Genomic DNA, 27,842 nt, shown 5'->3' on the forward strand with positions numbered 1-27,842 from the left:
AGAAGAGGACTGGCCACCCCACATAGCCTGGTTCCTCTCTAGGTTTCTTCCTAGGGTTTGGCCTTTCTAGGGAGTTTTTCCTAGCCACCGTGCTTCTACACCTGCATTGCTTGCTGTTTGGGGTTTTAGGCTGGGTTTCTGTACAGCACCTGTACAGATATCAGCTGATGTACGAAGGGCTATATAAATCAATTTGATTTCAACCAGATTCCTTTTTCTATGGCTTCCCTAATGTGTCTACAGCCACTAGACATAGTTTCTGGCTTTTATTTTGAAAAATGAGCGTGAACGACAACATTGCGTCAGTGGTCAGGTGGTGGCTCTCAGAGTGATTTGTGCGTAATAGACAAAAGCGGCCATTGTTCCTCTCGCTCCTACCGAAGAGCCAATTGTCCCGGTTGATATATTATCGAATACATATTTGAAAAACACCTTGAGGATTGATTATAAATAACGTTTGCCATGTTTCTGTCGATATTATGGATCTAATTTTGAGTTTTTTTCAGCGTTGTAGTGACTGCAATTTCCGGTGGATTTCTCAACAAAACGTGGACAAGAAACGGAGGTATTTCGGCTATAAAAATAATCTTTATGGAACAAAAGGAACATTTACTGTCTAACTGGGAGTCTCGTGAGTGAAAACATCTGAAGCCCATCAAAGGTAAACAATTTTATTTGATTACTTGTCTGATTTTCGTGACCAAGCTTCCTGCTGCTAGCTGGACATAATGCTATGCTAGGCTATCGATAAACTTACACAAACGCTTGTCTTGCTTTGGCTGTAAAGCATAATTTCAAAATCTGAGATGACAGGGTAATTAACAAAAGGCTAAGCTGTGTTTCATGAATATTTTCTAGTAATATTTTTTGACCGTTGCACTATGCTAATTAGTGTAGTTGATGACAATTCTCCCGGATCCAGGATGGGTAGTTCTAAGATTATTAATGCTTTTCGACCTGTCCCCAAATTAATGTCATTGGTTCAGGTTTGTTTTGATATTTTAACCCTTGTGTCATCATCGCGTTTGATGTAGGGGGACAAAATAAATGTATGCACAATAGCGCACGCGCGCAGCCGGTTTGGGTTCCGTGTTAGGCTTGTGTGCGGCTGCTCAGCCATGGAAACCCATTTTATGAAGCTTCCAACGAACAGTTCTTGTGCTGACATTGCTTCCAGAGGCAGTTTAGAACTCGATAGTGAGTGTTGCAATCGAGGCCAGACGATTTTTATGCGCTTCAGCACTTGGCGGTCCCATTCTGTAAGCTTGTGTGGCCTATCACTTCATGGCTGAGCCGTTGTTGCTCCTAGACGTTTCCACTTCACAACAACAGCACTTACAGTTGACCGGGCCACTCTACAAGGTCGAAAATTTGACAAACTGACTTGTTGGAAAGGTGGCATCCTATGACGGTGCCATGTTGAAAGTCACTAAGCTCTTCAGTAAGGCCATTTTACTGCCAATGTTTGTCTATGGAGATTGCAAGGCTGTGTGCGCGATTTGATAGTCAGCAACAGGTGTTAAAGGGGTGTCCACATACTTTTGGTGATGTCGTGTACAAGTACATTTCTGTGGTGTAAATAGGAAAGTCGTGATAATTACATGTTTTCTGCAGACATCTTCATGACTCCGACACCAAGCGCATATTGCTTGCCCTCCACCATTATGGCCTGAAACCAATTGTCAAGGAAACACCACCTCACATGCACTTCATACCAACAGGAAGTGTCAAAACAGCAATGTTGGTGTATGACAATTACAGGCTGACATAATGGTGCTTTCGGAAGGTTTTCAGGAACTCGTTAATTCCCAGTTGGTGAGTCATAACTAAGGCATGAATGCATTAGTGCTTTTCAACCAGTGGGATTAATGTAGCTATTAATACATTTGTTTGCTTGCTCATATTGACAATGTGTCAAAACAGTGCTTTCGGGAAGTATTCAGACCTAGACCTTTTCCACATTTTGTTATGTTATAGCCTTGTTCTATAATGGATTAAACCCCCCCTTTCAAGCTACACACACCCCATAATGACAAAACAAAAACGGGTTTCGGCATTTTTCAAAATGTATTAAAAATAAACATTTACATAATTATTCAGACCCTTTACTCAGTACTTTGCTAAAGCACCTTTGGCAGCGATTTCAGCCTCAAGTCTTCTTGGGTATGACGCTTCAAGCTTGGCACACCTGTATTTGGGGAGTTTCTCCCATTGTTCTCTGCAGATCCTCTCAAACTCTGTCAGGTTGGATGGGGAGCGTCACTGCACAGCTATTTTCAGCTCTCTCCAGAGATGTTCGATGGGGTTCAAGTCCAGTCTCTGGCTGGGCCACTCAAGGACATTCAGAGACTTGTCCCGAAGTCACTCCTGCATTGTCTTGGCTGTGTGCTTAGGGTCATTGTTCTGTTGGAAGGTGAACCTTTGCCCTGGTCAGAGGTCGTGAGGGCTCTGGAGAAGGATTTCATCAAGGATCTCTGTACTTTGCTCCGTTCATTTTTCTCCTCGATCCTGACTAGTCTCCCAGTCCCTGCCGCTGAAAAACATCCCCACAGCATGCTACCACCACCATACTTCACCGTAGGGATGGTGCCAGGTTTCCTCAAGATGTGTCACTTGGCATTCAGGCCAGAGTGTTCAATCTTGGTTTCTTCAGACCAGAGAATCATGTTTCTCATGGTCTGAGAGTCTTTAGGTGCCTTTGGCAAACTCCAAGCGGGCTGTCATGTGCCTTTTACTGAAGGTGGAGTACTGCATTGATGGTTGTCTTTCTGGAAGTTTCACCCATTTCCACAGAGGAACTCTGGAGCTCTGTCAGAGTAACCATCGGGTTCTTGGTCACCTCGCTGACCAAGGCCCTTCAACCCCGATTGCTCAGTTTGTCAGGGCGACCAGCTCTAGGAAGAGTCTTGGTGGATCCAAACTTCTTCCATTTAAGAATGATGGAGGCCAGTGTGTTCTTGGGGACCTTCGATGCTGCAGAAATGTTTTGATGCATTACCGCCACCTACTGTACTGGATTGTGGGCCAGAGACCGGGAGAAACTAAATCCTACCTGCCAGCCCTGTTGCTCTTAAAACATATAAAATATTTGAGACTATATCTAATGACGTTCTACTCAATATACCTCTAAACTAATATCCTGTATCTCCTTCTCCCTCATACTAGACCTCAGCCTCTCTTTCCCTCTAAACTGCCCACACTGTAGTGATACATGCTCCACGTCTCGGTTTCCTGGCAATAAATCACACTTTACGGACCGGCTGTGTCCCACCCTTAATCTTGTAAAAATAGCCTCCTCTGTTCTGTCCCTTCCTACAGTCTTCCCCTCACTGACTTTCCTCTGTACTTGAAATAAATGCCTACCCTTAGCATCTCTATTCCACTGCTCCTGCCATCTCTGCACCATCACGGTCCATATCAGGCTTTTTGCCTCTGTCTTGCTCATTGTAACTTCAACATCAACATTCCCACTTCTAAGTGCTTGTTTAGCCAGTACATCAACTGCCTCGTTCCCCTCATGGGCTGGGACCCAAGTAAACCTATATACCCATCTGTCTAATCCTGCCATGGGTTTTTAGCACCTCATAAAGCAGGTATTGTCTGCTACGTGACCTAAATGACTTGGAGACTTATCAACACTGCACATGAATAAGAGCAAATAACTACTCCATCTGCTTTGACTTCCTCCACCCACTGCAAGACCATCTGTAATACATTTCCTGACTTCCACCCCAGATTCCTGCACTACAAATGCTGACGTCCGGTCTTTGGATCTTTTGAACCATCTGTGTATTTGGCCACAAAATCCTGATACACAGTATCCAGACGTCTCTTAAACAAATCAGATGGATCATCACCCTCCCTATCTTTCTGTCGTCTCTCCAACACTTCTAGATCAACTACTAGAGGCAGGAGTAGCCATGGTGGGTTTACAGGAATGGCTACCTTTGTACTAAACTCCCTTCCATACAGTCCCATTTCCTTCGCCTGGATATTACCCACCCACCCAAAGCTCGTATTCTGTCTTCTCTCATGTTCCCAGCAGGCCTGTAAAATCCCTTTTGCAGGATGAGACACCCCATGTCCCTGTAGGTTAACAGAATAATTAATTGCCAGCTGTCGTCTCCTAATCTGCAATGACATATCCCCCTTCTCCACATGTAGTGCAGCCATTGGGGACGTCCGAAACGCCCCACTACATATTCTGAGTCCTTGCCCCTGTATGACAACTAGCCTTTCCAAAGATGTCCGGGCTGCCGAACTATACACTATACTGCCATAGTCTATTACAGATCAGATCAATGCAACATACACTGTCCTCTGAAATGCACTGTCAACTGTGGGACCTTATATAGACAGGTGTGTGCCTTTCCAAATCATGTCCAATCAATTGAATTTACCACAGGTGGACTGCAATCAAGTTGTAGAAGCATCTCAAGGATGATCAAACTGAACCACTGTATCAGCAAAACATGTATATATTGTACTGACAAATCATATGGATGTACCTGAGCTCAATTTCTTGTCTCATAGCAAAGGGTCTTGAATACTCGTGCAAGTACGGTATCTGTTTTAAAAATTCAACATCTGTTTTTGCTTAGTCATTATGGGGTGTGTAGATTGAGTAGAAGAAATGTATTTAATCCATTTTAGAATAAGGCTGTAATGTAACAAAATGTGGAAAAAGGGAAGGGATCTGAATACACTGTACTATACTGTATGGGTCAAACTGCATTGAAAATGGCTTTGTTTTGCTTCTACACCTGCATTGCTTGCTGTTTGGGGTTTTAGGCTGGGTTTCTGTACAGCACTTTGAGATATCAGCTGATGTACGAAGGGCTATATAAATAAATTCGATTTTGATTTGTTTTACAATCTTTTGGTTAGAGAGTTAAAAGGTAAGTGGAGAAACATCACAACTTGTAAACTCGGGTATCAACATTCTGGTCTGAGTTTCCCACTTGGAACTCAGATTTACTGAGGGCCGATCTAGTGGTAAGCCATTTCCAACTCTGGAACTCTTGAGTTAATGAAAGCATCATCGTGGCCATTAATTAACAGGATTACATGGACGGAGCCTGATCCTAAAGGCTCGTCCATGTAGAAAACGGGCCAAGTAAGACGTTGTACTGAACAAACAGTGCCTTCAGAAAGTATCCACACCCCTTGACTTTCTCCACATTTTGTGTTACAGCCTGTATTTAAAATGTATTCAATTGATATTTTGTGTCACTGGCCTACACAATACCCCCAAAGTGGAATTCTGTTTTTATTTTTTATCTTCAACTGAAATGTCTTGAGTCAATAAGTATTCGACCCCTTCATTATGGCAAGCCCAAAATAAGTTCAGGAGTGAAAATGTGCTTAACGAGTCACATAAGTTGCATGGGGCTCACTGTGTGCAATATGACTTTTTGAATGACTACCTCATCTCTGCACCCCACGCATACAGATAATTGTAAGGTCCCTCAAGTCGAGCAGTGGATTTCAAACACAGATTCAATCACAAAGACCAGAGAAGGGCACCTATTGTGAGATGTGTAAAAAATAAACATTGAATATGCCTTTGATCATGGTGAAGTTATTAATTACACTTTGGATGGTGTATAAATACACCCAGTCACTACAAAGAAACAGGTGTCCTTCCTAACTCAGTTTCTGGAGTAGGGATTTCACCATGAGCTCAATGGTGACTTTAAAACAGTTGTGGAGTTTAATGGCTGTGATAGAAGAAAACGGAGGATGGGTCAACAACATAGTATTGTGGAGTAAATAACCTAAATGACAGAGTGAAAGGAATGCCTGTACAGAATAAAAAATATTCCAAAACATACATCCTGTTTGCAATAAGTCACTGAAATAAAACTTCAAAAATAAAATTCAAAGAAATGTACTTTTGTCCTGAATACAAAGCGTTTGTGTTTGGGGCAAATCCAACACATCACTGAGTATCACTCCTCATATGTTCAAGCATGGTGGTGGCTGCATCATGTTATGAGTATGCTTGTCATGGGCAAGGACAAGGGATTTATTTTGGATACAAATAAATGGAATATAGCTAAGCACAGAAAAAAATCAGAGAAAAATCTGGTTCAGTCTGCTTTCCAACAGACACTGGGTGACAAAATTCACCTTTCAGCAGGACAATAACCTAAAACGCAAGGCCAAATATACACGAGTTGCTTACCAAGATCAAATTGAACGTTCCCGAGTGACAATTTCAACTTAAATCTACTTAAATCTATGGCAAGACTTAAATGGGTGTCTTGCAATGATCAACATCAACTTGACAAAGCTTGAATAAGTTTAAAAATAATGTGCAAATATTGAACAATCCTGGTGTAATCACTGCCAAGGGTGATTCTGACATTGACTCAGGGGTATGAATACTTTTGTGATATTTCTCCATTTCATTATCAATACATTTGCAAAAATGTCTAAACAGGTTTTAACTTTCGTAATGGGATATTGTGTGTAGATGGGTGAGAAAAAGCATTTAATCAATTTTGAATTCAGGCTGTAACACAAAATGTGGAATAAGTCAAGGTGTATGTATACTTTCTCAAGGCACCGTACATGATCAGCATATCGGTCAAAGGAAGGATACAACTACTGTTTCTGAGGCAGAAGGGTAGAGTTTGGCACCTGGGGATGTCAATCCAGGGCACATGATATTGGCTCCACTTAGGACAAACTTGATGGCCCCTTTACTTGTTGGTGTGGAAGAATAAAGGGGTCTGTAAAATACGAACAGAAAAAAAGAGTAACTTACCAAACAGTACAAGTACACAAAGCACATAGGGTAAATCCATTTGAATTCATTCACTTTTTGACAGCCTCCCTTTTTGATTTACTCAAAACTTTCCGAACATGTTTGGCCATGGAAGAAGTGGTCAGAAAGTGACTTTTAGACCTGAATGCCAAAACATTCAGGAGATAAAGGTACTCAAAGTTGACCCATTTTGCATACCCCACCATACCATGAGGCATTCATGTCTTCATCACTGGAAAATAAACAATTGATAACATTTAAACGCTTACAAAACAAGGTTGTCTAACTATTTCATAATATCCTTAAAAAATAAATGTAATCATAGAAATTGACATTTTCCTTTAACATGAATGATCCCCCCCCCCAAAAAAAAGTTAACCCCTTAATTTTTTTTATATATATATATATATATATATATATATAAAATGTAAGGGGTTAACTTTTTTTATTTATTTTTTTAGATCATTCATGTTAAAGGAAAATGTCCATTTATATGATTACATTTATTTTAGCTTAGACCCTACCCTAACATCATTTGAGGTTTGTTTTGGGTCTGCCCTCGGTTGAGACACAACATGCAGTTGAATACAGGGTGGGTGTCATTACAATAATATGAGATAAAATAGGATCCTGCACGCTGCTCTTGCTAGTATTACACTTTACGTATCAGCCCCAAGGCCTTCGTCAGAGTTTTTTATTATGTACCCTTATGTAGACATTGCCCACCCACATCCGTTCAGTGCAGTGAATGGGGTTAGAGTCAAGGAAAATGTGTTTCCAAATATAACAACATAAACAGAAATATTATTAATTGAACGGACTTATCCCTTCAGACCACTGCAATTTAGCTGGTACCCCTTTGAAATGTCAATTGATTTGAAATTTTAACTTTAATTACTACCACAGAGGGCCGCGGGTCTACCCACCGTCAAATATCAACTTAATGTTCATGTCTGTCAGAATATTTTAAGATAATACACAACGCAGAGGACTAGAGGTCAATAGGGAATAAATGATCAATGGAAATAGTTGTTCATCTGTTTAGAATGTGTGTAGGAATGTCAGTCCTGGACTCATAGCTACGTGCGTGAAGTTTTCATTGGTTCAAATGGTCTATACATCGAATCTGAAACAGGATATTTGTAATCTGGCTGTTGGCCCAATTTTACTGCAAGTAATTCTAATTGGTCAACCGCAGGCTAGGTTTGGAGGATTTAAAATTACATCCTGTCTATTTGTTCTGTGGAAGAATCACTGAGGACAGGGGAGAATGAGCATCTGCCTCTCGCATAACATCTATGATTTGTCCTCTTTGAATAAACCTATTTTTCTCCCCTTGATTTGCTTTGGGGTCTGTGTTATTGAAGAGTAACATCAACTGCTAACATGTTTATTCTGTTATCTATATTTCTATGATCAATAGGTTCCCTATGGAGGATTGACAGTATACTTTAAAACAGATTTTCCCATTCAAGTTAACATTTTGGCATAAAGTCACTTCCTGATCACTTCTACTATGGACAAATATGTATGGTAAGTTTTGTTCAAATCAAAAGGGGTGCTGTCAAAAAGTGATTGAATTCAAATCACAGACAGTACCTGCACATCAAAAAGAGCTGAGGTCTTACACTTATGCAGCAGTCAGAAAGTTGGGTAGAACGATCCTTCTCTTTGTCTGAAGAAGAGCAATTCTCCATTCACTGTCAAGATTTCAATGTGTTCATGGCTGTGGGTTGGATGATGGAACACAAAACATAACATGTCAAACAGTTGCTCTCGTTCACCCAAGGGTGACCTCTTGGGTTCTCAGCCGAAGCATGCAATGCGGCACGGCCAATGTGTACAACAGCCCCGACGCTGTCTAAACGTTATTACTTGCAATATGGTTTTGTAAACCTTCGGAACTTTATTTTCATATCATCTCTAAATAAAATGTAAACAATTAAAAACAGTTATATTACTATACACCTTTTTCAAACTGATCCCAGATGGCCATATTTCCACATATGGAAGAGAAAGGCGACCACCTTTTTCTAATTAGCTAACCAGCATTTCCAAACACCTGTGTATAATGGAAAAAAGAAACTAGAAAAGTGTTATCGGCTGCAACTTAAAACCATGTACAGCAAGTGTAATGGATTTGACGCTCTCAAACACAGCCACGGAGAAAACACAGTGCTAAGAAAATGCAGTGCTAAGCAAAGTACAGTGCTATCTGGTCCTAAATCGACAGTACATTGTGGCTAACTATTTGACCATGGTTACTGATCAAAACCTTAGAAAAACCTTCAAAGTACAGTGCTAAGGTTTTGATCAGTAACCATGGTCAAATAGTTAGCCACGATGTACTGTCGATTTAGGGCCAGATAGCACTGTACTTTGAAGGTTTTTCTATCTGGCCCTAAATCGACAGTACATCGTGGCTAACTATTTGACCATGGTTACTGATCAAAACCTTAGAAAACCGTCAAAGTACAGGCTCAGTAAGCACAACCTTGAGAAGGGTAGACACAGGAAAACCTGGCTCCCTGTAGAGGAAAGGCTGTGCAGCCACTATACAACAGCAGAACCTGAGACAGAGCTGCATTTCCTGACAAAATGTGAAAAATATTAAACAATTAGTGTCATTTCCCCAAATTTGAAACCCTTTTTCAAGGTTTCAAAGACCTCTCTGATGAGAGTTGGCTACCCGTCCTGTTGGGGGAGGACGCAGAGAGCTGTGGGTTGGCAGCGCACTACATTGCTGCCTGCCACAAGTTGAGGGACAGTGTGACCCGTGGTTATTGTTGTTACTGTTGTCAATTTTGATTCTTGTTATTTTCATGTAGTAAATATCCAAAGTAAGCTTTGGCAATATGTACATTGTATGTACATATGTTACATCATGCCAATAAAGCTAATTGAATTGAGAAGGGGAGAAAATGTTATCTTCTTGACTTACCATCTCACTATTTTGACAGGGTCCTTTTTTGGCATGATATGGTTGAGCCTTGACTCAATGTCTGGAAACTGGTCCAATAGCTGTTTTTTGATGCCTTTGATTACCGAGGTCTTTAACTGAATACAGTTGGAAACATTTTCCTTCTCATCAAATCTGAAATGAGAAAATGGGAACACATTCATGTTAGCGTGACTCTTCACTCAATTGAAAGCTAATCAAGAGTTTAGTTCAGGTCTACGTGGAAGACTAACAACATTGAATAGTTAGCTAACTAGCCAAGGAGCTAGCTACCTGGTCATGTTGTTAGTTGGCAAGCCTAAACTTGGTAATGTTATTTGTTTAGCTCTACCACATAGCCAGCTGTAACGTAAACCACAAACTGTCAACATTACATTTGAGTATAGTGCTCAATTTGTGGGTGTTGATGTGCACACACGGAACTAATGACCAATGCAATTTGATTTGATTTAGCTGCTTAACTATCTAGCTAGCCATCTGAGGTTGCGATTGGGGCCAGTCCCCATGGTAACGATGCTAGCTTTTAAACATGGTAGCGCTCACTGTGTTTCTTCTCTACCTAGACAGGTCTTTAATCTATAATGTCGTTTGGTGTTTGACAAACAAAAATCCAATAAGATGCAATTCATCTATCAATTAAATAGTCCTTCCACGCCAGTTTCGCAGTTTATTGGCCGCAAGTGATGTCACTTGCGACATACATTCGCCGAACCCCAACCGGGTCATGGCTTGAAGAGATCCAGCCAGAGACGGAACAGATATTTCACCAGATGAATACATGTGAAGAATCCCCTTTGCGTTTCCACAGTGAGAGGAAATATGTTAGTGAGAGAAAGCCCCGTGGGAGAAGATGGATTTTGGTCGACATTCTGCAAAATTTCTCATCGATGAAACATTTCATCTCAGTACAGTTTTCTGTTCCCAAAACTAGAATCGGTTATGAACAGAGTAGACTTAACCTTCGCCAAAGTTGTAAAACACAATCGCTTTGTTTCGAAGGAGCGCAAAGGCGAATCGAGTTATTGCACACGCGCAATTCACATAGTAGGCGTTCCCTAACGGAAATGTGCCGATGTATGCTAGAACGGGTTTATAGTTTATCGCTAGCTCGTGCTTGGCCCAGCTCACCTCCTTGCTTGTTCTGCCCACTATGACTCATTTGTTCCGATTAGAAACGACAGGTGGTGGTCTATCTTGATTTAGTTATACAAATCTTTAATTCAGTTTTTGTTAAATTCGTTAGATTTGTTTCGAAGCGGGTTAGGAGAATGAACGTAACAGTTTAAGGAAATAGTTAGGTTTAGCTAAAATGCTAAACATGTCAACTTCTGTCGTTAATTTGACAAAAGCTGAATCCCTTCTAGCTATAATCCCCGAAACGAAGATCCATAATATGTACGATGTGTCCTTCCGTCCCCTCTTCCTTCTATCCTTTCAATACGTTGAAAATATATCCTGAACGTTAGACAGTAAAACATAGCTGGGTGCATTAAAAAATTATCAGACCATGACATAAATAAATCGGTGTTTTGAGAGATTCTACTACACCGTGATGAATTTACACCGTCTCTAGCGCCATCTCGCGAAAAATGACAGTGAGCAGCTAAAGAACGCTTGCTAACTAGCAGAGGCACTTTTGCAGCAGGAACGTTGGGTAAAGTACTTCCGGTAGGTCATGGAATCGCTTGTAGAAGGTACGTTTTGATACTGAACTTTTCAGTTGTGATTTTATTTCCATTTACCGCATTACATATTTCGCCCAGAAATAACATACTTTATTTGTTGCTGATAAAACTAAGTACAGCTCCACAACGTGGATATTCGAGAGAGGCCAAGGCAAGAGGAAGCAGTAATCAACCATCTTTATTCTGCTAGCAGCAACCATAACAAGAAAAGAGAGGATTTTAGTGTGGCTGTAGTTTGCAATTTATTGTATGTTTCTTAGCTACTTGTTTAAAAGACCGGATTCATATTTTGGAATATAGCAAGATAAAGCTTGGAAACACGACTCGTTCACCCACGGCACACCTGGAGGTTTATGATTAGTAGACTGGCTATATTATATATTTTTTCATGTTTCCAACAGGTTTACCTTCCCCTAATCCCCCACCGCCAACCCAAGAGGCTAGACCAGCAGCTTCAGATGTAAATAACGACAGCAGTAGTATCACGAATTCGAAGAAGAGGAAAATAAACCGTTCTGAGAGGGAAGACATTGATTCAATATCGTCATCTCCTAAAACCCACAATTCCTCTTCGTCCTCCACTTCGCAACAAATCCAGAAGAAGTTGAGGTTCGAAGATTCCGTAGACTTCATAGGACTGGATGTGAAAATGGCCGAGGAGTCGTCATCTGCATCGTGTTCTTCAAACAAGACCAAAACAGTTTTTTTGGCTGGGGTTGTTGGGCATCATGCAAACGGGCTGACGAAAACTGCAGGCTCCACTACCTTCTCCAGCAGCAAACCTGGAGCTGCAAAGAAACTAGTCATCAAGAACTTTAAAGGTAGTATATTCAAAACATTCAAGTGGTGCGTGCAGTATTCACATTAGTCCCTTCTAGTGAAAGTTTCTACTAAATTTTAGGCAAAGTAATTAGCACAATTTATCTGCTTTAGTCTGGCTAATCTAGCTATGCAAGTTTGAAGTGAATATGTGAGTCAGTAAAAATCCACAATGATACACTATTCAAATGCCTGACATGATGCAGCTCATTTGTCTGAATATTGTTATAGTTAGATATGTTGTCTTAAACTAATTATGTTTTAAATTAACTGTAGTACAGTTGAAAGGACACAACAGAAAATGACCGTTCTCACACGGTTTCCCGCACATTTTCTTCACAGAAAAGCCCAAATTGCCTGAGAACTACACACACGAGACCTGGCAAAAACTAAAGGAGGCGGTCGAGGCCATTCAAAACAGCACTTCAATCAAGTACAATCTTGAGGAACTCTACCAGGTACCAGAAAATTCTGCACCTGCCTCATTTCCTTTCAGAACAGTCCTAGGTCATGTTCGTTCAGCACCAAATGGAAGAAAACAGACTGAAAAAAATAATTGCCTGTTTTCCGTTGCTAAATATTTTATGCTTTGTGCCTGATGAATACGACCCTGTGGTTGTGGTTATTATTATGATTGGCCACATATGGGAAGTCTTCATCCTCCCTTGTGAGTTTCATGACCTTGGCTTCTTATTCAAGCCCTGTGATTTAGCAGTCGGTAAGCCAAACACAGTCCGAACAAACAATCTCTTTTTTTTCACCATGTCTTTAGGCCAGTATCTTGTGAAAGAGCTTGACAATAATTCACGTGATATGTCTGCACTATTTAATAGCTGTGTTTGGTTATGGGCTTTTTAGATTATATGACGTGAGTGTAGTCTTCTGTAGGGTATGACATGCATAGATAATCAATGTTTTAGCCCTAAAATGCAATAAACTTGATAGTGCTTATCTTTCTGTTGTTTAGGCTGTCGAGAACCTCTGCTCCCATAAGATCTCTGCCAGGCTCTACAAACAGCTACGGGTGGTTTGTGAAGACCACATCAAGGCACAAATCGATAAATTCAGAGAATATCCTTTTCTGTGTGGAAACAGGTGGTCCTAAAAAGATAACATGTTTAATACACTTCAATATATGTTTAGATGTTGTTCAGTCCTTGATCACTCAATGGAGGCTAAGTCAAATTATTTTGTATTTGAACTACAGGAACTCAAGTCATGTACTTATAAAGTTTGATATTGAATGCATTTTTGTTGTTGTTGTAGTTTTACTTTTTTTATATACATTAATTTTGGTTGGTATTTTCTCCCCAATTTCGATCTTGTCTCTTCGCTGCAACTCCCCAACAAGCTCAGGAGTTGAAGGTCAAGTCACGCGCCCTCCGAAACATGACCCTCCTAACTGTGCTTCTTAACACCTGTCTGCTTTACCCAGGAAGCCAGCTGCACCAGTGTGTTGGAGGAAACGCTGTTCAACTGACAACCGAAGTCAGCCTTTTTTTTTTTTTACCTTTTTATTTAACTTGGCAAGTCAGTTAAGAACATTCATATTTACAATGCCGGCCTAACCTGGACAACGTTGTGCCAATTGTGCGCTGCTCTATGGGACTCCTGATCACGGCCGGTTGTGACACCGCCTGGGATCGAACCCGGCTCTGTAGAGACTCCTCAAGCACTGCAATGCAGTGCCTTAGACTGCTGTGCCACTCAGGAGGCCCTTGAATGCATGTCTTTTTAATCATATGTGCTGAGATGACACTGCTGCAGCTTTGTTGTTATGCATATGTACCTGCTACATCCTTGACTCTATGCTCACGGATGTACTGGACAGTACCCTCTTCCTGAAGAAAATAGACAACTGTTGGCAAGATCACTGCAGACAAATGGTATGTCTTTATGACTCTTGTCTTCGACAGGATATCATTTGATAGGTGTTATTCAATGAATTTACAATGAATATGATTGAGATTATACATGATTTCTTTTCTGAAAATGTTTCTTTTTTTGTAAAATATTTTTTTACAGATCATGATTAGAAGTATATTTTTGTTCTTGGACCGCACCTATGTTTTACAAAACTCAATGCTCCCATCAATCTGGTGAGTTGCTCTTCCTCAAATAAACATTCTGTGTAGTAAACATTGATCATGTCATCTCTAGCCATATTATGTCAATAGTCTTTGGTTATGGTTTATTATTTATATAACCCCTGTTCTCTTCAGGGACATGGGCCTAGAGTTGTTTAGGTTTTACATAATCAGCGACATGAAAGTCCAGAGCAAGACCATCTACGGCATCCTGCTGCTCATCGAGAGGGAGCGCAGCGGCGAGACCATCGACCGCAGCCTGCTCCGGAGCCTACTGAGCATGCTCTCTGACCTGCAGGTATGGCTCTGCCCCTTCACACAGGGCATGGGGAAAAGTGTACTCAGTGGATATCTTGTTCTATTGGCCTGGTCCAGAATCACCCCGTTGCCCCTCTACCCACTAAGCACTTGTGTAGATCTGAAAGGATTGGAATGGTGGTTTATCCTGGACCATGCAATTGGTTCTTTGTTGGCTCCAATTCATTGTACTACTCCACATTCAATACTCCCATACAGTAATACAAAACACTGCTGTGTCTATGAATTTGTTCTTAATTGACTTGCCTAGTTAAAAACAGTGAAATAAATCCAAGTCTGACAAAGCAAGGGGTGTTTGTCCGTTGTTATTTGCAATCAGCAGCACCTGCGTCTGGATTCGAGTTGATGTGATCTCAGCTCCGCCACTTGAGAAATAGCTTTAATGACACCCAATGTTCTCCCCGCTCCTGACAGATTTATCAGGACTCCTTTGAGCAGCGCTTTCTGGAGGAGACTAATCGGCTGTATGCTGCTGAGGGACAGCGACTGATGCAGGAGAGAGAGGTGATTTATCCCTCCGGGAAGCGCAACACCGCTAACTGTCGGAGTCTGACTAGAGGCAGCTTTTCGATAGTCTGGTCCCATATCTGTTTGTACTGTGTAGCCAAAAATGACACTACTGCCGAACTTGGACAATGATCATAGGAGTTGGTAAGATCTGTTATTGCTCTCTTGCCAACTTCTATGATCTTCACATTACAATTATGTTACTGCACTGTTGGCGCTAGAAACATAGGCATTTCACTCCACCTGCGATAGCTTCTGCAAATCGAAACTTTTATTTTATTTTACTCGAATGTAATGTTTGGCTATACAGCACAAATCGATCTGAGACCAGGTCTGTTTGCATTTTGAGTCTTGTGTCAACTTAGTTACTGTAGTTACTGCTGGTAAAAAAAATAATATTTGAACTACTTTGTTATTTTGGATTGATGTGATATGCGGGATAATTTTACATATACTAGATGTTTGTTTCACCCTGTAAGGATAGGCTGCTGTTTGGCTTCGTATGCCAAATGACTAATGTCTCTTCAGGTCCCAGAGTATCTCCATCACGTCAACAAACGCTTAGAGGAGGAAGCGGACAGAGTCATCACATATCTAGACCAGAGCACACAGTGAGTATTATTTTACTTGATTGGATTGCTTTTAGAATACAAGGGGTTAGCCTTCCAAAAGCCCATGAGTATTGTGGTCCTCATTTAAGTTCTACATTTGACTCAATGAATGTTTGATTTGCTGCTGCCTTGGCACCGGTCTCAACAGGATCTACCGGTGTACATATAAAGGATGAAAAGAGAGCGATTGACTCATTTCCTCCCTCTTTTTATTTTCTTCAGAAAACCTCTCATTGCCACTGTGGAGAAACAACTACTGGGTGAACATCTCACTTCAACTCTGCAGAAAGGTATATATCAGAAACTACCGACTTGACACACTGGGACATATATTTGCCAAAAATCGTGACAGTTTAACCGTGTAAAAATAGCAATGTTATTGTCATCACATGAGGACATCATATATATATATGTATATATATATATATATATATATATATTTAAATCAAAGATGGACTGTTATTGTTTAGTACCATGAACTAAATTGCTTTTTTTCCATCTCCAGGCTTGAATCACCTGCTAGATGAGAACAGAATCCAGGACTTGTGTCTTCTCTATCAGCTTTTCAGTCGTGTGAGAGGGGGCGTGCTGGTTCTCCTACAGCATTGGATCGAGTACATCAAGGTATGCTTGAAAAGATCAATGGTCTTTAGGTCAGCAATTCCATCACCGACTCAGTCATTTCCTCTTACTAATTAACATTTTGGAGGTGTGGGGACACTTCCTTCCAAGTACAAAACAGTAGAAAAATTGGATCATTCATTTGTACAGTATAGTGGGGCTCCTGGGTGGTGCAGCGGTGTAAGGCACTGCAACTCAGTGATTGATGCGTCACTACAGACACCCTAGTTCGATTCCAGGCTGTGTCACAACCGGCCATGATTGGGAGTCCCATAGGGCAGCTCACAATTGGCCCAGCGTCGTCCGGGTTTGGCCGGTGTAGGCAGTCATTGTATATAAGAATTTGTTCTTAACTGACCTGCCTAGTTTAAAAAATAAAATAAAAAATCGCCCTTGACACCTCTACGAACCTCTCACAGGCCTTTGGAAGTACGATCGTCATTAACCCTGAGAAGGACAAGACCATGGTACAGGAGCTCCTGGACTTCAAGGACAAGGTGGACCACATCATCGACATCTGCTTCATAAAGAACGAGAAGTTTGTCAATGCCATGAAGGAGGCTTTTGAGACCTTCATCAACAAGAGACCAAACAAACCTGCTGAGCTCATAGGTTGGTATTGCATGATGATCATCTTATGAATGTAATCCTGGTTCCATGAAGGAAGGAAACTAGATCTAATGCTATCACTATGGGAGAAATTGACACTACTACATAAAATGACAGCAACAGAGCTCCCCTTTTTCAACATGTCTTCATTCATAATGTTTGTGTGTTATGCTCGTGTCAGTTGCAAGCTACCTTATAAAACTATTAAGCAAAACTTATTTTCCAGATTTGAACTACAAAAAAATGTAAATTAAACAATACAGATGGTTATATTTTGTAGCAAAACACGTGGATTCAAAGCTTAGGGCGGGTAACAAGGAGGCGACGGACGAGGAGCTGGAGAAGATGTTGGACAAGATCATGATCATCTTCCGATTCATTTATGGTAATGTCGTCCCAACAAATTCAGTTATGGTAATACTAGTCCCAAATATTCAGCCAACCATCTACTTCCAGGTCCTTTTAACTCTCTCCTCTTTGACAGGTCTCTTTAGAAGTCTATCTTAGTACTTGAACTTTATATTTCCCTTTTGGATTCTTGAATAGGCAAAGATGTTTTTGAGGCCTTCTACAAGAAAGATCTGGCCAAGAGGTTGCTGGTGGGAAAGAGTGCCTCCGTGGATGCCGAGAAGTCCATGCTGTCGAAACTGAAACATGGTCAGTGTGTTCCCCATCAGACCCGGGTTCAAATAATATACATTTTCTATCAAATGGCTGTGCTTGATTGACTGATCCAATGGAATAGTCCCATAATTGCAACACCATCCCTATCCATCTGACACTCGAGGCAGGCTCAATCAAACGCTCAAAATAATATAAATATTTCTAATAGTATTGAGCCAAGGTCTGCCCCATACAATCATCCACCGCTGTCTACATCAGATCACACCACTGCCATTAGCTACTACTATAAACGACACGAATACAACTCTTACCAAACAACTATGAGGCATGTGATACTGAATGAGACCAGTAGCTCGTAATCTTTGTCCTTTCTTTAGAATGTGGAGCAGCATTCACCAGCAAGCTGGAAGGCATGTTCAAGGACATGGAGCTTTCCAAGGACATCATGGTGCAGTTCAAACAGGTACGTACACATGCTTCTGGAATAGGGAAGACCTTCAGTAGTGATTTCTCAGTTTTTAGGGCAACAATATCAAATACATTACGCAGTCAGCTATATGTAAGGGGGGGGGGGGGGAGCTTGTCGTTGTGGCAGTATTTGGATATCAAAATAACTTTGAAATATTAGCTTATGTATTTTTTTTCTGCCTTTTTTTCTCTATTACATGCAGTGTCAAAATATCCCTGGTAACATTGAGCTGACGGTGAACATCCTCACCATGGGATACTGGCCCACCTACATCCCAATGGAGGTCCATCTGCCCGCAGAGGTTACAAATATCGAACCCTTCGGGCTCTTTTGTTTTATGACCTTATATGTAATACATTTGGTTGGTATCCCAGATGTCACCCTGTTCCCTTTATGGTGCTGTACTTTTGACCAGGGCCCATAGGACTCAAAAGTAGTACACTATATTGGGAATTGGTTTATTATAAAAAGCAAAAATGGAAAAAAAAATTATCATTGAAATTACAAAGTCATTTGTGGAATATTAGGTTTCTATATTGTGTAAAATCACTACCTATTGACATGCATTGTATGGAGAATGGTACACTGTTTCTTTAAGAACATCAATTTTGTGAGCGATGACATCTGAAAAAGCTGTCCCTTTTCTCTTTCTTTCTGTGCCCCCAAAAGTTTGGATATGCTGGTAAATTTACCAAGTCTAGCTAATGAGGCAACGTGACTGAATGAGGTGTAAACAAATCCCCCCCCCCCCCCCACCACATGGTTTATGAATGTAAAATAAGGCCCGTCAATCCACGATAGGAAGAAAATAAAAAAAATCTGTGCTCGCTTTTTTCCCCCCCTCTAGGGCACTCCGAAACAATGGTACAGCAAAGCCTAATAATAACCACAATTATTATCTAGGTCATATTTTTTTTTATAGACCTGTCCTCAGTGTTTACTGTTTAACACTTTTGCCCCTCTTGTCCAGATGGTGCGACTGCAGGAGATTTTCAAGACGTTTTACCTGGGCAAGCACAGCGGCAGGAAGCTACAGTGGCAGTCGACGTTAGGCCATTGTGTTTTAAAAGCTGAATTTAAAGAGGTAGCTACCCATCTTTTGAATGATGTTTAACTCATTTACACTGAACAAAACTATACATCCAACATACAACAACTTCAAAGATTTTACTGAGTTACAGTTCATATAAGGAAATGTGACTGTGAATACAAATATGCATCTGTTGGTCACAGAGACCTTAAGAAAAAGGTAAGGGCGTGGATCAGAAAACCGGTCAGTATCTTGTGTGACCACTATTTGCCTCATGAAGCGCGACACATCTCTTCCGCATAGAGTTGATCAGGCTGGTTGTGGCCTATGGAATATTGTCCCACTCCTCTTCAATGGCTGTGCGAAGTTGCTGGATATTGGCGGGAACTGGAATACGCTGTCATACACGTTGATCCAGAGCATCCCAAACATGCTCAATCGGTAACATGTCTGGTGAGTATGCAGGCCATGGAAGAACTGGGACATTTTCAGCCTCCAGGAATTGTGTACAGATCCTTGCGACATGGGGCCGTGGTGCATTATCATGCTGAAACATGAAGTGATGTCAGCGGATGAATGGCATGACAATGGGCCTCAGGATCTTGTCATGGTATTTCTGTGCATTCAAATTGCCATCGATAAAATGTAATTGTGTTTGTTGTCCGTAGCTTATGCCTGCCCATACCATAACCACAAGGCCGCCATGGTTCACAACGTTCAGCAAACCACTCGCCAACCTAACGCCATACACGTTATCCTCCATCTGCCTAGTACCGTTGAAACTGGGATTCATCTGTGAAGAGCACACTTCTCCAACGTGCCACTGGCCATCAAAGGTGAGCATTTGCCCACTGAAGTCCGTTACGATGCCGAACTGCAGTCAGGTCAAGACCCTGGTGAGGACAACGAGCTGAGCTTCCCTGAGACTGTTTCTGACAGTTTGTGTAGAAATTATTCGGTTGTGCAAACACATGGTTTCATCAGCTGTCCAGGTGGCTGGTCTCAGACAATCCCGCAGGTAAAAAGCTGGATGTGGAGGTCCTGGGCAGGCGTGGTTACACATTGCAAATGGTTGGACGTACTGCCAAATTCTCTAAAACGACATTGGAGACAGCTTATGGTAGAGAAAAGAACATTAGGTTATCTGCAAACAGTTCCGGTGGACATTCCTGCAGTCAGCATGCCAATTGCCTGCTCCCTCATCTCACATCTGTGGCATTGTGTGACACAACTGCACATTTTAGTGGACTTTTATTGCCCTCAGCACAAGGTGCACCTATGTAATGAGCATGCAGTTTAATCAGCTTCTTGATATGCCACAACTGTCAGCTGGATGGATAATCTTGGCAAAGGAGAAATGCTCACTAATGGATGTAAACAAATTTGCACAAGATGTTAGCGAAATAAGAACATTTTATTTCAGCTCATGAAACATGGGACCAGCACTCTACATGTTGCCTTTGTTTTTGTTCAGTGTAATATATTTAGGCAGAATTTAATTTTTTAAACTTTTCGTATCCCTGTTTTTTTTTTGTGTTTTTTTTTCAAATAGGGCAAAAAAGAGCTTCAGGTTTCCCTGTTTCAGACGCTAGTGCTGCTCATGTTCAACGAAGGAGAGGAATTCACCTTGGAGGAGATCAAGCTAGCTACAGGAATAGGTTTGTATGATCACAATGTAGCACGTTCTGCTGAATGTGTCAGTCATCACACAAATCATAATGGATCAAATAGAGCAGCCATCTTGAAGTTGATACATTTATTTTCAGAGATTTTGCTTAAACAGTAGAAACGATCGATATCATCTTTTGTTTTGATGTGAGAACCACAATCTTTTGCCTAGTCCTTTTGGATTGAGTTTGTGTTGACCTAAAGTGGGATGTGCGTGCGTATGTACAGTGCCAATAGAAAGTATTCACACCCCTTGAAAAAAAATACATTTTTGTTACAGCCTGAATTTAAAATTGATTAAATTTAGATTTTCTGTTGCAGGCCTACACACAATACCCCATAATGTCAAAATTGAATTATTTTTTGAAATTCTTACAAATTAATTAAAAATGAAAAGCTGAAATGTCTAGCGTCAATAAGTATTCAACCTCTTTGTTATGGCAAGCCTAAATATGTTCAGGAGTAAAAATGTGCTTAACAAGTCACATAAGTTGCATGGTCTGTCTGTGTGAAATAAGTGTTTAACATGATTTTTGAATGACAACCTGATCTCTGTAGCCCACACTTACAATTATCTGTAAGATCACTCAGTTGAGCAGTGAATTTCAAACACCGATTCAACCCCTAATACAAGGGTTTTCCAATGCCTCACAAAGAAGGGCACCTATTGGTAGATGGGTAAAAATGTATTTTAAAAAAGCAGACATTTTAATTATCTTTTTGAGTATGGTGAAGTTATACGTTACACTTTGGAGGGTGTGTCTATACACCCGCTCACTACAAAGATACAGGTGTCTTTCCTAACTTAGTTGCCAGAGAAGAAGGAAACTGCTCAGAGATTTCACCATGAGGCCAATGGTGACTTTAAAACATTTGTAGTTTAATGGCTGTCATAGTAGTAAAACTGAGGATGGATCAACATTGTAGTTATTCCACAATGCTACCCTAAAACATACAGTGAAAAGAAGGAAGCCTGTACAGAATACAAATCACAAAACACGCACCCTGTTTGTAACAGGGCACGAAAGTAATACTGCTAACAAAAAATTGGCAAAGCAAATAACTTTTTGTCCTGAATACAGTCTTATGTTTGGTGCAAATCCAATACAACACATTACTGAATATCACTCTTCATATTTTCAAGCATAGTGGTGGCTGCATCATGTTATGGGTATGCTTGTAATCGTTAAGGGCTGGGGAGTTTTTAGGATAAAAAGGAAATGGATTGGAGCTAAGCACAGGCAAAATCCTAGCGGAAAACCTGGTTGTCTGCTTTCCACTAGACATTGGGAGATTCATTTACCTTTCAGCAGAACAATAACCTAAAACACAAGGCCAAATCTACACTGGAGTTGCTTACCAAGAAGAAAGTAAGTGTTCCTGAGCTCGCCAAGTTATTATTTTGACTTAAATCTACTTTAAAATCTATGGCAAGACCTGAAGATGATCAACAACCAATTTGACAGAGCTTGAAGAATTGTGCAAATATTGCACAATCCAGAAAGACTAACAGCTGTAATTGCTGCCAAAGGTGCTTCTACAAAGTATTGACTCAGAAGAGTGAATACTTATGTAAATGAGATTTCTGTATTTCATTTTCAGTAAATATGCTAAAATATCTAAACACGTTTTCACATTATCATTATGGGGTATTGTAATCCATTTTGAATTTGGGCTGTAACACATCCAAATGTGGAATAAGTCAACGGTATGAATACTTTCTGAAGGCACTGTGTGTATGTGCAGAGGATGGCGAGCTGCGACGGACCCTGCAGTCGTTGGCGTGTGGCAAGGCACGGGTCATCCACAAAGTCCCCAAGAGCAAAGATGTGGAGGACGGAGACAAGTTCTCCTGCAACGATGACTTCAAACACAAACTCTTCAGGATCAAGATCAACCAGATCCAGATGAAAGAAACGGTAAATTCGCTCACTCACAGCAGGGTTGTGTTCGTTAGGATAATTGTTTTTTTAAAGGTTTTTATTGGACTGCAGTTTTTTTTTGGTTGGACAGGTTCAGGTAGCCCATGCCTGTTCCAGTTTTGGTGCATTTCAAATAGGAATATGAGTGCCAGTCTAGTCTTGTTGTAGCGCTGCTGGTACAGAGCTAGCCAATGCCCCCTAGAGGCAGGTGTTCAAATACCAAGTCTGTCATATATATGTTTCCACTTCATCAGTCTCCTCCAATAGTTAGGTTTCCTTTCAATTGGCAACAGGTTTTCATGCAAATATTCTAATATCCACATTAATAACATTTTCCCACCAGAGATGTGTTACCATCAAATTGAGTCGTTGTGGGTAAGTCTGTGCGTGATGACGTAGTGCACGTAAAAATAACTTTGGCCGTCAGTCAAGCTGTGTTTCCTCCACATTGGTGTGGCTGACTTCCGCGTTAAGTGAGCAGTGTGATAAGAAGTAGGGCGGCCATGCGGGTTATGTTTCGGGGGGGGCCCATGTCGTGATTTAAAAAAAAAAACAACATTTTATCCAACATTTTACTCGCATAAGAAGGTTGGATGGAAACCTGGTACTGGTTTATTTTTAACGTCTATAAATCAGGGGGGGAAAACTAGGGAAAAGTGAACATTAGCCACTTATTAATTTGGTGAATTGTCCTTGGTAGGTGGAAGAGCAAGCCAGCACCACGGAACGAGTCTACCAGGACCGGCAGTATCAGATCGACGCCGCCATCGTCCGGATCATGAAGATGAGGAAAACTCTGAGCCATAATCTCTTGGTGTCGGAAGTGTACAACCAACTCAAGTTCCCCGTAAAGGTGAGTAAACGGGGAACAAACATGTTTGAAACACACGACCTTGTGTGCAGGAAGATAACTATTCACCCGGGTGAGGTTCCCAAACACTTTGTTGCTAATGTGGTATTTTATTTCTCTTGATGGCCCAAACTGACTGTCCAACATAGTGTGTTCGGAAAGTATTCAGACCCTTTGGCTTTTTCCACATTTTGTTAGGTTACAGCCTTATTCTAAAATTGATTAAATAAAAACAATTCATCAATCTACACACAATACACCACAATGACAAAGTGTAAAAACGTATTTTATTTTTTTGCAAATGTATAATAAATAACATCTTATTTACATAAGTATTCAGACCCTTTGCTATGAGACTTTAAATTAAGCTTGGGTGCATCCTGTTTCCATTGATCATCCTTGAGATGTTTCTACAACTTGATTGGTCCACCTGTGATTAATTCAATTGATTGGACATGATTTGGAAAGGCACACACCTGTCTCTCTAATGTGCAACAGTTGTCAGAGCAAAAACCAAGCCACAAGGTCGAAGGAATTGTCCATAGAGCTCCGAGACAGGATTGTGTCGAGGCACAGATCTGGGTATGGGTAGCAAAAAAAATCTGCAGCATTGAAGGTCTCCAAGAATGCGGTGGCCTCCATCATTCTTAAATGGAAGAAGATTTGAACCACCAACACTCTTCCTAAAGCTGGCTGCCCAGCCTAACTAAGCAATCGGAGGAGAAGGGCCTTAGTCAGGGTGGTGACCAAGAACACAATGGTCACTCTGACATAGCTCCAGAGTCTTCTGTGAAGATGGGAGAGCCTTCCAGAAGGACAACCATTTCTGCAGAACTCCACCCATTAAGCCTTTATGGTAGAATGGCCAGATGGAAGCCACTCCTCAGTAAAAGGCACATGACAGCCTGCTTGGAGTTTGCCAAAATGCACCTAAAGGACTCTGACCATGAGAAACAAGATTCTATGGTCTGAAGAAAACAAGATTGAACACTCTGGCCTGAATGCCAAGCGTCACGTCAGGAGGAAACCTGGCACCATCCCTACGGTGCAGTATGGTGGTGGCAGCATCATACTGTGTGAATGTTTTTCAGCGGCAGGGACTTGGAGACTAGTCAGGATTGAGGGAAAGATGAACGGAGCAAAGTACAGAGATCCTTGATGATAACCTGCTCAAGACCTCAGACTGGGGCACAGGTTCACCTTCCAACAGGACAATGACCCTAAGCACACAGTCAAGACAATGCATGAGTGGCTTCGGGATGAGTCCTTGATTGGCCCAGCCAGAGCTCTGCAGCGACACTACCCATCCTACCTGACAGAGCAAGAGGATTAGCAGAGAAGAATGAGAGAACTCCCCAAATACAGGTGTGCCAAGCTTGTAGCGTCATACCCAAGAAGACTCAAGGCCGTAATCACTGCCAAGGGTGCTTCAGTGAAAATCTGAGTAAAGGGTTATGTAATTGTTTGGAGGATATATTGGCACGGGTGTTTCGTCTCGGAGCGCAAACCGTGCCAATATATCCTCCAAACACCGGCTTCGAGGGCTTTATCACTTTTATTAAATGGGTTACCAACATATTGAAATAATGAAAATATATCAATGTTATTTTGATGAATTTATTCATACTGTTTCATCCTTCCACGACATATAGTCCCAATGCAAATCTAGGGTTGCTACTCAAGCCAGCAGTTTGTTCATTGTATCGATTAGGTTGCCATAGTCGTGAAGCCTTGAGTTCTATATCTGTGGATGCGACCCAGTTGTTCGTTGTAAATGTTCCGTTGCCAGAATAATAGCATATAGTTGCTGTTTTTGTGTTTTGACCAGTTTTATATTGAAATTTCTTTGTCATAATCATGCTAATTCATGATTTCGACTGGCTGAGAAGAGTTGCCTGCCTGTCTGTCTCATTCCTACTCCCGACGTGTTCATTACTATGGAACAGCTGGAGATCAAATTTCAATATTGAAACAATGTTGCAAATATCGGAGAGACGGCAAGGTTTATTCAAATCTCTGCTGTTGAAGTCCAAAAGAAATGGGAGATGATGTCTAGATGCTTCTTACAGTGGAGATCAAGTTTATAAATTACCTAGCTGGGCTGATGAGACAGTGGATTGCTGAATAGGCATTTCAACATCATAGACTTAGCCGGCGGTAACTTGTGGAATAGACATCAGCTGGAAGACTGTTTTAATCAATCAGCATCCAGGATTAGACCCATCCGTTGTATTAAGATGCATGGAAACTGTACAAGCACTTCATAGTGGACTGTTACTTTGAGGTTTCATGTTTTTCTGTTTGCTAACACTCATCTTCTCAACAGCCTGCTGACCTAAAGAAGAGAATAGAGTCTCTCATTGACAGAGATTACATGGAGCGCGACAAGGAGAACCCCAACCAATACAACTATGTGGCTTAAAGAGCGAGGGATGAAGAGGAGGAGGAGGAGGGGGGGTGGGGGGGGGAAGCAGGTGGTCTAGTCAGGCTGAAGTCTTGTCTGAGCACTCGGTACCTTGGACGTCAGCGTTACCCTCTTCAACCCAGCGACCGACAACTGAATGGATACTGCTCTGTGGGACTTTGTCGGGCCTGTTTTCCTGTGGACTGCATGCCCATTAAAACAAGAATATCGTCCATTCTTTTCTCAGTGCTGCTCAGTGAGAATTGGACTTAGCTACCTTGGACAAGAAGAAAAGCAGACCAACCAATGTTGTTCAGTGTTTTTTTTTTTTTTTTTTTTTTTTTTTTTTACAGAGGGGGAAAATAAGTTTATTTTCAAACGTAGATCTTTGTCCATCGGTGTTCTGCGCCTTGTTTTTTTAAGTCACTACTTTTTACTTTTAATTCACTCTGTACTATCCCATGCGCAAATGTTCTAATGCATATCATTACTCTTACCATACTACACTTGGAAGAGAGCGAAACAAATAAACTGAAGCTTGTCTCAATGTTGCATGTGAGACCCATGGATAAACATTCACATTGGGATTTTCTTTTTCTGTGGTGGATTTGAGTGTCAGATGTGGGCACCTGCAGCCAAGTCATACGATTCTCCATAGCTATTAGTCTCAAACTACTCCTGTTCATCAACAGCAATCAATGAGACGTTTAAGTAGCTAGGCGATATTATGAGGAATTGACAGTACGTGCCAAAAATTGAGCACTTTTCTTATAGGGGTTGTAAATGCTGCTAACCAAACACTAACTTTTACAAGTTGTATGCATTTAGTTTTCCGTTTCACTTTTGCCCTGATTGTTTCAATGTTTACTTTTTGTATATACAAGACTTTACAAATGCATTGACATTTTAAGTGCAAACAAACTTCGACAGTCACCTCGCCTTTAGGTCTTGTTCTTAACTCCTAGAGATGATCTACTACTAAAAGCACAGCGACATCAGTCCCTGTTACCCCTCATGTTTCCAAGTATAATATCTCAATTTACAAGCATTCTATTCTTTGTAAGTCCTCTCTGTAGGGCTTATGGCAGGCCTTGCGTTTGGGCATTAATGGAGTTGTTTGAAATCTCAACAGATAAATATACTTTGTTGTTTGAGAAATCATGCTTGACTGGACTTTGCCATGTGTCTGAATAAATTGTTTTCTTGCTTCAGATTAAAGTAATTGTCAGTGTTTCTATGTCCCCCCCCCCCCCTCTATTAATTTTCCTAGACATTCTTGCAGTTTCTCTTAATGCAAGGCAAAGTTGACATCCTAATAATGAGAGGATGAAATGTCTTGAAGAATCAATAATTATGATTTCTCATCGGGACAGATTTGTCTTGTTTAAATACCATAGAAGATTATCAGAATTTTAACACTCCTATTATCAGAGGTACAACAAATGTTCCCCCCCCTTTCTTTCACTAACCTCAAAGGCTTATTTATATATTTCCCCAAGAGTGAGAGAGAGTTTTGCATGCAATATATTATAATGGGTTACCAGCTAGCAATATTTTTTATAAAAAGTACAAGACTAGTGTCCAGCTGAAGCTGACAAGCAACAGGTAACGCAATTAGCCGGGAGGCTAATCGGCAGACAGACACAGACGAGACAACTAAGCCTCGCACTGTAAACAGGTTGGCCCAGCCCGTTCACCCTTATTCGTAGCATGCTGTCGACCTGTAAGAAAAAAGCTTAACAGACAACAAAACACTGCAGAGCGCTCCTGGGAGGAGCAAGCTTCGCCCAAGTTGGAGTATACTCTACACACTCAACGAAAAACACATATGAAGTCTTCTTCATAGGCGATGTTGTTGCCGGTGATGTCTGGTGAGGACCTGACTTA

At 41.1% G+C, this 27,842-nt stretch overlaps 1 protein-coding gene and 1 long non-coding RNA gene across 12 annotated transcripts in view; one reads left to right on the forward strand and one right to left on the reverse strand.

Annotated features, from left to right (window-relative positions):
- The window catches only part of LOC110505174 (uncharacterized), a 25,218-nt gene extending 13,890 nt beyond the window's left edge, over positions 1 to 11,328 (reverse strand). The window contains exons 1-5 of one of the 5 annotated variants that reach the window (XR_016491726.1): positions 10,860 to 11,328; positions 9,714 to 9,866; positions 8,401 to 8,498; positions 6,608 to 6,737; positions 1,602 to 1,669 (exon numbers count right to left, since the gene is read on the reverse strand). This is a non-coding gene — a long non-coding RNA (uncharacterized LOC110505174). Of the gene's footprint in view, positions 1 to 1,601; positions 1,670 to 6,607; positions 6,738 to 8,400; positions 8,499 to 9,713; positions 9,867 to 10,004; positions 10,479 to 10,690; positions 10,778 to 10,859 lie in introns of those variants that run through there. The other 4 variants (XR_016491727.1, XR_016491725.1, XR_002470703.3 and 1 more) reach the window with 4 other exon arrangements.
- Positions 340 to 27,173, forward strand: LOC110505172 (cullin-4B). 7 transcript variants are annotated; one of them, XM_036970487.2, is made up of 22 exons: positions 10,814 to 11,399; positions 11,818 to 12,237; positions 12,578 to 12,693; positions 13,203 to 13,306; positions 14,052 to 14,121; positions 14,261 to 14,334; positions 14,458 to 14,620; positions 15,055 to 15,144; positions 15,676 to 15,758; positions 15,981 to 16,048; positions 16,264 to 16,382; positions 16,799 to 16,991; positions 17,269 to 17,373; positions 17,535 to 17,645; positions 17,990 to 18,075; positions 18,284 to 18,382; positions 19,052 to 19,165; positions 19,780 to 19,947; positions 20,664 to 20,769; positions 22,526 to 22,698; positions 23,402 to 23,554; positions 25,878 to 27,173. In XM_036970487.2, exons 2-22 carry the CDS (start codon positions 12,066 to 12,068, stop codon positions 25,971 to 25,973), a joined length of 2,463 nt encoding a protein of 820 aa, XP_036826382.2. In that variant the 5' UTR covers positions 10,814 to 11,399; positions 11,818 to 12,065; the 3' UTR covers positions 25,974 to 27,173. The 7 variants fall into 7 exon arrangements, with proteins under 7 accessions (XP_090076056.1, XP_036826382.2, XP_090076055.1 ...); XM_036970485.2 differs by having other exon boundaries at positions 10,953 to 11,425; XM_090219927.1 differs by lacking the exon at positions 10,814 to 11,399 and adding an exon at positions 11,419 to 11,567.
- The last annotated feature ends 669 nt before the right edge of the window (positions 27,174 to 27,842 follow it).

This window comes from Oncorhynchus mykiss, chromosome 25 (genome assembly GCF_057628025.1).
Source record: "Oncorhynchus mykiss isolate SJ-2025 chromosome 25, ASM5762802v1, whole genome shotgun sequence".
Taxonomy (NCBI): Eukaryota; Metazoa; Chordata; class Actinopteri; order Salmoniformes; family Salmonidae; genus Oncorhynchus; species Oncorhynchus mykiss.

Bases quoted from the DNA above. Each gene is read 5' to 3' on its own strand.
- LOC110505172 (XM_036970485.2), top strand. The intron at 14,335-14,457 runs GTGAGTTGCTCT...TGTTCTCTTCAG, and splicing joins TCAATGCTCCCATCAATCTG to GGACATGGGCCTAGAGTTGT. The intron at 15,145-15,675 runs GTGATTTATCCC...ATGTCTCTTCAG, and splicing joins GACTGATGCAGGAGAGAGAG to GTCCCAGAGTATCTCCATCA.